The sequence below is a fragment of the Hyaena hyaena genome, unplaced genomic scaffold (assembly GCF_003009895.1).
Source record: "Hyaena hyaena isolate Hyena2069 unplaced genomic scaffold, ASM300989v1 scaffold_535, whole genome shotgun sequence".
NCBI classification, from domain to species: Eukaryota; Metazoa; Chordata; class Mammalia; order Carnivora; family Hyaenidae; genus Hyaena; species Hyaena hyaena.
The window spans coordinates 707,612-718,313 of NW_024081167.1; the positions used below are offsets into that span (position 1 = coordinate 707,612).

At 38.0% G+C, this 10,702-nt stretch overlaps 1 protein-coding gene across 2 annotated transcripts in view; it reads right to left on the reverse strand.

Annotated features, from left to right (window-relative positions):
• Positions 1–10,696, reverse strand: part of GSTCD (glutathione S-transferase C-terminal domain containing) — a 138,723-nt gene extending 128,027 nt beyond the window's left edge. The window contains exon 1 of one of the 2 annotated variants that reach the window (XM_039255608.1): positions 10,435–10,696. In XM_039255608.1, the coding sequence (XP_039111539.1) occupies positions 10,435–10,632 (198 nt within the window). In that variant the 5' untranslated portion in view covers positions 10,633–10,696. Of the gene's footprint in view, positions 1–8,556; positions 8,602–10,434 lie in introns of those variants that run through there. The other variant, XM_039255609.1, reaches the window with a different exon arrangement.
• Between the last annotated feature and the right edge of the window lie 6 nt (positions 10,697–10,702).

Here is a 10,702-nt window from a genome sequence, read left to right on the forward strand (position 1 = left end):
AACATGGAGTTTAAAGAACACCCTACTAAACAATGCATGGGCCAGTAAGGCAATTGGAGAAGAAATTTAAAAATATATGGAAACAAATGAAAAGAAAATACAACAATTTAAACTCTGTGGGATGCAGCAAAGGCAGTCCTAAGAGGAAAGTACATTGCCCCCCAGACCTATTTCAAGAAATTAGAAAAGTGCAAGCACAAAATCTAATAGCGCATCTAAAGGAACTAGGAGAGCAACAAGAGCACCCCAAACCCAATAGGAGAAGAGAAAAAAAAATAAATAAAAATCAGGGCAAAAATAAACAATATAGAATCCAAAAAACCAGTTGAACAGATCAATGAAACCAAGAGTTGGTTTTATGAAAAAATAAACAAAATTGACAAACCTCTAGTCAGGCTTCTCAAAAAGAAAAGAAAGAGTACCCAATAGACAAAATCATGAATGAAAATGAACTTATTACAACCAACACCTCTGAAATACAAGAAATTATCAGGGAATACTATGAAAAATTACATGACAACAAACTGGTAACTTAGAAGAAATGGACAAATTCCTAAACACACACTCACTACCAAAACTCACACGGGAAGAAATAGAAAACCTGAACAGACCCATAACTAGTGAAGAAATCGAATCAGTTATCAGAAATCTCCCAACAAATAAAAGCCCTGGGCCAGATGGCTTCCCTGGCAACTCTACCAGAAATTTAAATCAGAGTTAATACCCATTCTTCTCAAGCTATTCCAAAAAATAGAAATCAAAGGAAAACTTCCGGACTCATTCTATGAAGCCAGCATCACTTTGATTCCCAAGCCAGACAGAGACCCAGCAAAAAAAAGAGAAATACGGGCCAATTTCCTTGATGAATATGGATACAAAAATCCTCAACAAGATACTGGCAAATCGAATGAAACAGCACATAAAAAGAATTATCCATCATGACCAGGTGGGATTCATTCCTGGGTTACAGTGCTGGTTCAATATTCGCAAATCAATCAATGTGATACATCACATTAACAAAAGAAAAGATAAAAACCATATGATCCTCTGGACAGATGCAGAAGAAGCATTTGACAAAGTACAGCATCCCTTCTTAATAAAGACCCTCGAGAAAATTGGGATAGAAGGAACTTACTTAAACATCATAAAAGCCATCTATGAGAAGCCCTCAGCTAACATTATCCTCACTGGGGAAAAACTGAGAGCTTTCCCCCTGAAATCAGGAACACGACATGGATGTCCACTCTCACCACTGGATGTCCTAGCATCAACAATCAGACAACCAAAGGAAATAAAAGTTATCAAAATTGGCAAAGGAGAAGTCAAACTTTCACTTTTCACAGATGACATGATACTCTACATAGAAAACCTAATAGACTCCACCAGAAGCCTACTTGAACTGATCCATGAATTCAGCAAAGTCACAGGGTACAAAATCAATGTACAGAAATCGGTTGCATTTTTATACACCAATAATGAAGCAACAGAAAGAGAAATCAAGAAACTGATCCCATTCACAGTTGCACAAAAAAACATAAAATACCTAGGAGTAAGCCTAACCAAAGATATAAGAGATCTGTATGATGAAAACTATAGAAAACTTATGAAGAAAATTGAAGCAGACACAAAGAAATGGAAAAACATTCCACGCTCATGGATAGGAAGAATAAATATTGTTAAAATGTCACTACTACCCAAAGCAATCTACACAATGAATGCAATCCCAATCAAAATTGCACCAGCATTCTTCTCAAAGCTAGAACAAACTATTCTAAAATTTGTATGGAACCACAAAAGACCCCAAATAACCAAAGTAACATTGAAGAAGAAAGCCAAAACGGGAGGCATCACCATCCCAGACTTTAGCCTCTACTACAAAGCTGTCATCATCAAGACAGTATCGTATTGGCGCAAAAACAGACACATAGACCAATGGAATAGAATAGAGAACTCAGAATTGGACCCATAGATGTATGCCAAGTAATCTCTGACAAAGCAGGGAAGAGTATCCAATGGAAAAAAGACAGCCTTTTTAATAGATGATGTTGGGAGAACTTGACAACAACTTGCAGAAGAATGAAACTAGATCATCTTCTCACACCATACACAAAAATAAACTCAAAATGGATAAAGGACCTGAATGTGAGACAAGAAACCATCAAAATCCTAGAGGAGAAAGCAGGAAACATCCTCCTTGACTTCAACCACAGCAATTTCTTACTTGACACATTCCCAAAGGCAAGAGAATCAAGAGCAAAAATGAACTACTGCGACCTAATCAAGATAAAAAGCTTCTGCACGGCAAAGGAAACGACCCATTAAACTAACAGGCAACCAATGGAATGGGAAAAGATAGTTGCAAATATCAGATATCAGATAAAGGGTTAGTATCCAAAATCTATAAGGAACTCACCAAACTCCACACCCAAAAAACAAATAATCCAGTGAAGAAACAGGCAGAAGACATGAACAGACACTTCTCCAAAGAGGACATCCAGATGGCCAACAGACATGAAACGATGCTCATTGTCCCTCATCATCAGGGAAATACAAATCAAAACCACACTGAGATACCACCTCACACCAGTCAGAGTGGCTAAAATGAGCAAATCAGGAGACTATAGATGTTGGCGAGGATGTGGAAAAATGGGCACCCTCCTACACTGTTGGTAGGAATGTAAACTGGTGCAGCCCCTCTGAAAAAGTGTGGAGGTTCCTCAAAAAATTAACAATAGAACTCCCCTATGACCCAGCAATAGCACTGCTAGGAATTTACCCAAGGGATACAGGAGTGCTGATGCATAGGGAAATGCTCATTGCAGCACTCTCAACAATAGCCAAAATATGGAAAGAGTCTAAGTGTCCATCAACGGAAGAATGGATCAAGAAGATATGGCTTATCTATTAAATGGAATACTACATGGCAGTGAGAAAGAATGGAATCTGGCCATGTGTAGCAACATGGATGGACCTTGAGGGTGTTATGCTGAGCGAAATAAGTCAGGCAGAGAAGGACAGATACCATATGTTTGCACGTATGGGTGAATTAGGAGGAACTTAATGGAGGACCATGGGGGAGAAGGGGAAAAATAGTTGGAGAGAGGGAGGAAGGCAAACCATGAGAGATTCTTGAATGCTGAGAACAAACTGAGGGCTGATGGGGGTGGGGGAGAGGGGGAGCGGGGTGATGGGCATGGAGGAGGGTACTTGTGGGGATGAGCACTGGGTGTTGTTATATGGAAACCAACTTGACAATAAACTATTTAAGAAAAAAAAGATTGTCTAAGGAAAAATTATTTCATGTGATTTAAAAGAAAGAACTTTTTAACCCATAGAAACCATTTTCTCCTTAGCTTAATTAGCTTTTATTTTTTTTCCACCTGTAGTTTACTTTAAAGCAAAATATTAAAGAGTGCTTATTAAAGCTCACAAGCAAAGGAAACTGCCTTTTCTAGGAAACTAATCATTTCTTTGAGGAGTTTGCTCCTGTAAATCTACTGCTAGTAATTTACTGATCTTCTTAACTCTCTCTGCTGATAGTAGGATACTATACAGAAGATCCCTAAATGCTTCAAGAAGCAGACTTGAAAGAAAACATGATTGATTTCCTCATTTGCCCACCAATCTAGAAAATAATAATTATGAGACTAGTCCTGCTCTTTAAAAAATAAAAATAAAAACAAAACTGAAAACAATGTCACAGTCTTATAAAACTTGTGATTTAGGATATGCAGAATTTTAAAATTTCTTTTTAATTTTATTTGCTACTTTCCAAGGCATACAGAATAAGAACCTTGAGAACAGTCTTTTTTACATATTCTATAAACTTTTGTCACTATGAGCACTTAATAAATGCTAAATGTCAACAAAACAGAATAGCAATAACCTGCCCATGGAGATATCTAAAAATTAATGAGATGCCGGAGAGAAAATGCAAAGTACTGTTGATTCTTAACATAATTTATTTTTCCAATATAGATGTTGGTGTGTTTTTTTTTTTTCCATCTTTCCCTGGGAGATTAAAAATGTTACTTAATGATCTTGGAGTTAAAAAAAAAATTACTCTCCCTGGGCAATTTCTTCCCATTAAGTACTAATGTAATTTCTAAAATAAATATTAAGTATTAGCAAGCCTGTACAAATTTGAAATATGTTTTTAGCTTATACTATGTGTTTTTCAAGAGAGTAGAACACAGTTTTTGCTTTAAGTTTGCAAACATCATAGGCAAGAGAAAACCCTCTTCTCTTTTTTTCTTCTCCATTTCTACTTAGAGATTCCTTACATAACTATTTTTATGTCATGAGCTTTAAAAAGGTAGGTGCTATAGAATCATCTTTGGGGTCTCTGGGGTTTCTGGGGCAGCTCCTGTTACTCCGTATTAAGTTCCTGCCAAGCACAGACTTAGTGTCATTTGCTCAGTCTTGACAGGTGCCACACTGTAACTACTCTTGAGACAGAGTGGGAAAGCAGCAGACAAAACCACAGACTTAGGAGCTAAAGAGAGCTGATGGAGAGTATATCCCTTCCCCGCATGTACCCCAGTTTGTTTGGGAATGTTGCTGAGGGAATAAAGAGGGAAAAGAAAATATTTAAGCCTGGTTTCATTACTTGTGGATCTTCAAAGATATTTTTAAACATAACTGAAGCAGTCACAGATTTAATATTTTAGGCATTTACCCCCCCTTTTTTTTTGCATTCTCATTCTAATTAATATATCATGGTCTTGATAAATATTTCATATATGAAAGGGTAAATGAGTTCCATTTAAAAATCTAAAACCATTTTACTACTTAACTTCATGCATATATATATATGTATAAATATACATAAAGAGAAAGAAAAAATATAATAAATGTGTTGAAAATAAGCATACTTGTGCAGAAGCTGAAATAAAGTTTTGTGCTCAAAATTCAAGTCTGGATCTATTAAATGTACACAATGTACACAATGTACATCTATTAAATGTACACAATGTACACAATGAATAAATAGGTAAGTTATAGATTACATAATAGGTAAAGACCAAAAAGTACACCACTATAACAAAATATTTTTTTCACATAAGAAATTATCACTGTGCATGGAATTTGATAGGAGCTTAATAAATATTAAATGAGTGAACAAAAAACACAATTCTAAATAATCCTATATACATTTTATTGCCCACCTATCTATCAATTCAAAAGCATTCATTGAATCTACAAAAAGATCTTATCTGAAAACATTCACGAAGTTATTTTTCTAATATAAATAGCATTGTTTTATAAACTTAAAATTTCATAAAGTGAAGCATATTGCAATTTTATTGTAGCAACAATTTCACCAAAGTGAAACTCATCAGAAATTATGTTATTCTATGCAATTGTGCTGGTCTCAGTAATCCTTGATAAAAACCTCTGTTCTAATTTTTTTAATGTTTTTTTCTTTCTGAGAGACAGAGAGAGAGTGAGGGGGAGAGAGAGAGAGAGAGAGCAGGGAGGGGAAGAGAGAGGGAAACACAGATCCTAAGCAGGCTCCAGGCTCTGAGCTGTCAGCACAGAGCCCAGTACGGGGCTCGAACCCCCAAGAAACTTGAGATTATGACCTGAGCCAAAGTTGGAACGCTCAACAAACTGAGCCACCCAGGTACCCCTAAAAACCTCTGTTCTAAAAACAATTATTGAGGCACCTGGGTGGCTCAATCAGTAAAAGTGTCCAACTTCAGCTCAGGTCATGATCTCACAGTTCGTGGATTTGAGCTTTGCATCAGGCTCTGTGCCGACAGCTAGCTCAGAGCCTGGAGCCTGTTTCGGATTCTGTGTCTCCCTTTCTCTCTGACCCTCCCCTGTTCACGCTGTCTCTCTCTCTCAGAAATAAATAAAACATTAAAAAAAATTAATAAAAGCAATTATTTACAATAAGCTATTTAAGAGAAAAAGCAATTATTTGACAACATTTTTGGTAGTTCCTTCCTAATTCCCTTTATTGGATCCTCTGCAGACCTCTTAGTAATTTGTGGCTCAGTACTTTGGCCTATTCTCAACTACACTCACTCCCTTTGATTACTGGCTTTCAAACTTTTAATTATGCCACACAATAAGACTTTCTTAACGCAACTCATTATACACTAAATAAAACTGAAACAAAAGAATCACAAAGAAATACCCTACTACATGGGATGCATCTGATATTTTTTTATTCTGTGCTTTTGTTCCTTTCCTCTTCCTTTTTTTTTTTTTTTAATACTGGTTAGTATTCAGCAAATTGATTTCAGACCCATTAATGGGCCACTACTGACAGTATAACAGTACTATTCTAGGTGACCTCCAGTACCACAGGTGTAAATATCATCTATGACTATTTTTAACTCAGTGACTCCCTTTCTCCTCAACTTCAGATTCTTATATGCTACTTGACATCTTCCATTAGATATTTTTCTAAACCCGTTCTTCTCCCATTTGCAGTCCCCTTGTTGATAAAATGGCAAGACCATTCACCCAGATGCGCAGGCCCTTAATTCTGAAGTCTCACTCAACTTATTCTCATAACCTGCCATTTCTACTTTTGAAATCTATGCTAAATCCAACTTCTTAGTACCTCTACCACTATCAACCTAAGTCATCACCAACTCTTATAAAGACTACTACAAATATCTATTAACTATTTTCTTCCACTCTCTACACATCTGTCCACTCTCCAATAGTCAGGGTGATCCTTAAAACATCAATCAGATCACATCCCCTGCTCACAACTGTTCAGTGGCTCTCCCAAAACACTTAAAATCCCAGTTTCCTACCATGGCCTACAGTTTGCCATGACCCTAGCTCTCCTTTTTCTGACCTGATCCCCTATCTCTGCTCCCTCTTGCCCACCCACTCCTCTCCAGTTCTCCCTGCTGTTCTTGGATGAAGTCAGGAATACTCCTACTTGAGAATTTTTTGTACCTGCTATTCCTTAGGCCTAGCTTGCTCCTTCATTTCATTGAGGTGTCTGAATATTAATTCAAGAGCAGACCTTTCCTGACAACCTGAATTGAAAAAGCACTCCCGTTACCTCCTAGTCCCTTATGCTTTTCCTTTTTAAAATTTTTTTAGTAAACTAGTGCCTGAGTTGGGGAGAGGGGCAGAGGGACAGCAAGAGAATCTTAAGCAGGCTCCATAGTCAGCACAGAGCCACATGTGGGGCTCGGTCATGAGATTGAGAGGCTTGATCTCAGGACCCTGAGATCATGACCTAAAGCCAAAATCAAGAGGTAGGACACCCAACTGAGCCACCCAGGTGCCCCGTTTTTGTTTCTTTATAGCACCTCTTACCTAACCTCATATTTCCAATGCTTATCAGTACTCAAATTTTAGTTCAAGAAATGAATGAATGAATGTACATAAATGAATATCAGTAATCACTGTAATGAGAACTTTAGTCTTGGTACATGAGCCTCATACTTCTTGACACCATTCTTCCAAATGAATAAATTTAAGAGTTAACTACGTATACATTGAAATGAAGAAACAAGAGGACCTCTATGAGCTGAATTGGAAAAAGTATACCTAGAATCCATCCAAACTTATAAATCTAGTCTTTGTGTTTACTGCTACTCAGTCAGGAGAACTAGGAACCTACTGGATTCAATATACTTAATAAGTCAAATATCTATATATGAAGAAATATAAAGTAATGGATAAGAGCCTAGACTCTCTGGAGGTGACTAATTGGGTTCAAATCCTGGTTCTGATATTTAATCGTGATATAACTTTTCTATGCCTTTGCTTCCTTATTTATAAAATGGGGGCAATAATATCAGATTTACCATATAGTGTGCTGTGAGAACCTAACAATGCCTATCACATTAGTAAGGCTGTAAATAAATACTGGCTATTATTATTCATTTGTAATTTATCTCAAATTCCTTATCCACTGACACTATTAAAAAACAAATTTTGACTGGCAATCCACAAATTATACTTTATACTTTCAAACTTCTCAGGAAAGGTAAGGGATTTGTATTGAATTGAAAAGTTTCCCCTCTCCCTCCCTCTCACAAATATTGGGGAAAAAAAAATCTGTTACTGAGGCTGAAAGCCAAGAAGTCACAAAGCGGTAGAATATGTGATACCCTAACTTGCATGTTAACTGTTCATATTGTACAAAATTAACAGTTCAACAGTTTTCAAGTAAGAAATTTACAAATTCATTTTTCTTAAAGATTAAAGTTTAAATCCTTTTAATTCCTTACATCAAATGTTCAACATTATGAATATTAGAATTCAGCTTGCATTTTATACATTTCACAAAATAACACAATTTGGTTGCAAATCTCATCCTATTTTCTTACTATCTATATTTTATACGTATAAAAAACCTTGCCTCTATAGGCTTAGATAGCAGCTAACTACCTTAGATACTAAAGGTTAAAAAATCAAAGAAAAAACCTGAGCTACTTCAGTCCTCATTATATTATGTACCACGGGGATACATATAGTTAAGTCCTAGAGGACAAAGTTCAATAATTAAAATTAACCATTTTCTTATCTGGGTAAGAGGTGGTGAAAAACTGTTTAAATGTGAAAAAAGCTTACTGTAACTTTAGCCATAAGAGAAGTATGTCATCTCTCTGGTGAATCAGGGAATCATCTACTGCTACAGAATCATAATGCTTGCAGCTAAGTCTGACCTCATAATTAATGGGGATCACAGCATAAAACGCAAGCCGGGGGCACCTGGATGGCTCAGTCAGTTGAGCGACCGACTTCCGGTCAGATCATGATCTCAGTCCGTAGATTCGAGGCCCGCGTCTGGCTCTGTGCTGACAGCCTGCAGAGATCCCCACGATCAGGGGACTGCGATCAGGGGACTTCTGATTCTGTATCTCCCTTTCTCTCTCTGCTCTTTCCCCTGCTTGTGCTTTCTTTCTCTCTCAAAATAAATACGTAAACATAAAAAAAAAAAGTCAGAAAGCCTGATATAAAATTACTGAATCCCCACAGCAAACAATACCTAGGCTTGTTATGATCTAAATGGCTTAAATCCTTGTATTCTAAGTACTAACCATAACAATTCAGTGTGCTACTTTACATACTTGAAGATAAAAACTTATACTAAGGAGTCGTATATACTACAGATGTTTTAATTGACTGGTCTACAGAATTTGTTAAGTTTCAAGGTTTGCTAAATTGTTGCTATTATAGAAAGGCTGATTGGATAATCAGTACTTATTCTTATTGCAAATCACAGGTAATAACCAAAACTACATACTGAACACAGACCTGTTGTTGCTTTTAAACTGTGATGGGCCCAATATTACAGAAGTTCAAGTTTGAGTTTTGCTTAAAGCAGGTAAACATGTAGAAGTATAAAAAAATAAAATAGAAGAACTGATAAAGCAATTCTCAAACCTTACTGATTTCTTCCCAGACTTATTTTTAAAGTTAAACCTCTTAATGTCTTCAGGTATAACTCAAATATAATTTCACATTATGAGTATGCTTAAGGCAATCCTCTTAGTAGTGTAAACTCCCCACCAGGCATTAAAAAAAAAAAAACTCACGTAGCTTAAAGTTTGATTTATTAAATATGACAGCAAATCATTCAGTTGTATTTACAACAAAGAATTTATTTTCACAAAATTTAAATGACCGTGTTTACAACTGCCACATCGCTAACTCTTGCCAGCTTTTTTCCTCCTTTAATGCCGTTTCTATAGGTAAGCTTAGAAAAGCAGTACTCTGTTAAATCATTAATTTAGCACAAGATATACTATTAAATGCTGGCATTTCCTTGGCATTCAAGAATTTATAACAAAAAATGGGATCCTGGGGTTAAAAATAAAAGGAAAAAGACAAGAAACCTAATCTCAAACCAGGTAGTTGGGATGCGAAGTACGGGCGTTTCTAAAGTCAAAGCAATTTCCGTGCTAGTTAAACTCAAACTTTGCCCACAGAAGTTTAAAACCGAACTGAAACACTGTTTTGATCGTGTAACAGAAACAAATGGCCCAAACAAAGCAAATCCTTTGGAGCAACTGTTAGGCAGTATTCACATACAACCGCTTTCTCCAACCAGGTAGGCGTGGAATGGAAAGCTAAGTGCCAAAGAAAAAAAAAGTGAAAGTGTACCAAAAGGTCTTAAACTGCACTTAGCAGCAAACGGCGAACGACTCCACAGACTGCTGCAAAGAGAAGCTGCTCTATCCCCCCTTTAGCAGAAGCCGCGGGGACTGAACCTGGGAGGCCTGAGAAGGGGCCCGCAGCCTCCACCAGCACCCTCAGAAGCTGTGGCTCTCAAAGGGGTTGAGGGACCCCAGCACCGGAGACACATCGGGACACTAATTCCACGCCCTTGCCCTTCCCACCACCCCCTCTCCATCCCGCATTGTCGGCCCCGTTGCCTCCAGATGCAGAGAGTAGTCAGGGGGGATCAGGGGACTGCGAAGCCGGCGGCCTGAGCGCCCTCTTTACCTGGTCGCCGAGGCGCGGCCAGGCAGGGAGGGTGCGTGAGCGTGTCAGCGACACGAGCCGCCTGCGCCTTCCCGCCCCGCGCGAGCCAGGTTTCCGAGGCCGCTTCTGCGAGTCTTCGCCCACGGACCACTGGCCGCCAGAGAAGCCGGGGGAAAACAACAGGCACAGTGTCTTGGAAACAGCCCTGCCGGCCGTCATTCATAATCCGGCGGACCGGAAGCCGGGGGTGACATCACTTCCTTCCGTCGCACAGCCAAAAAGTTCCCCT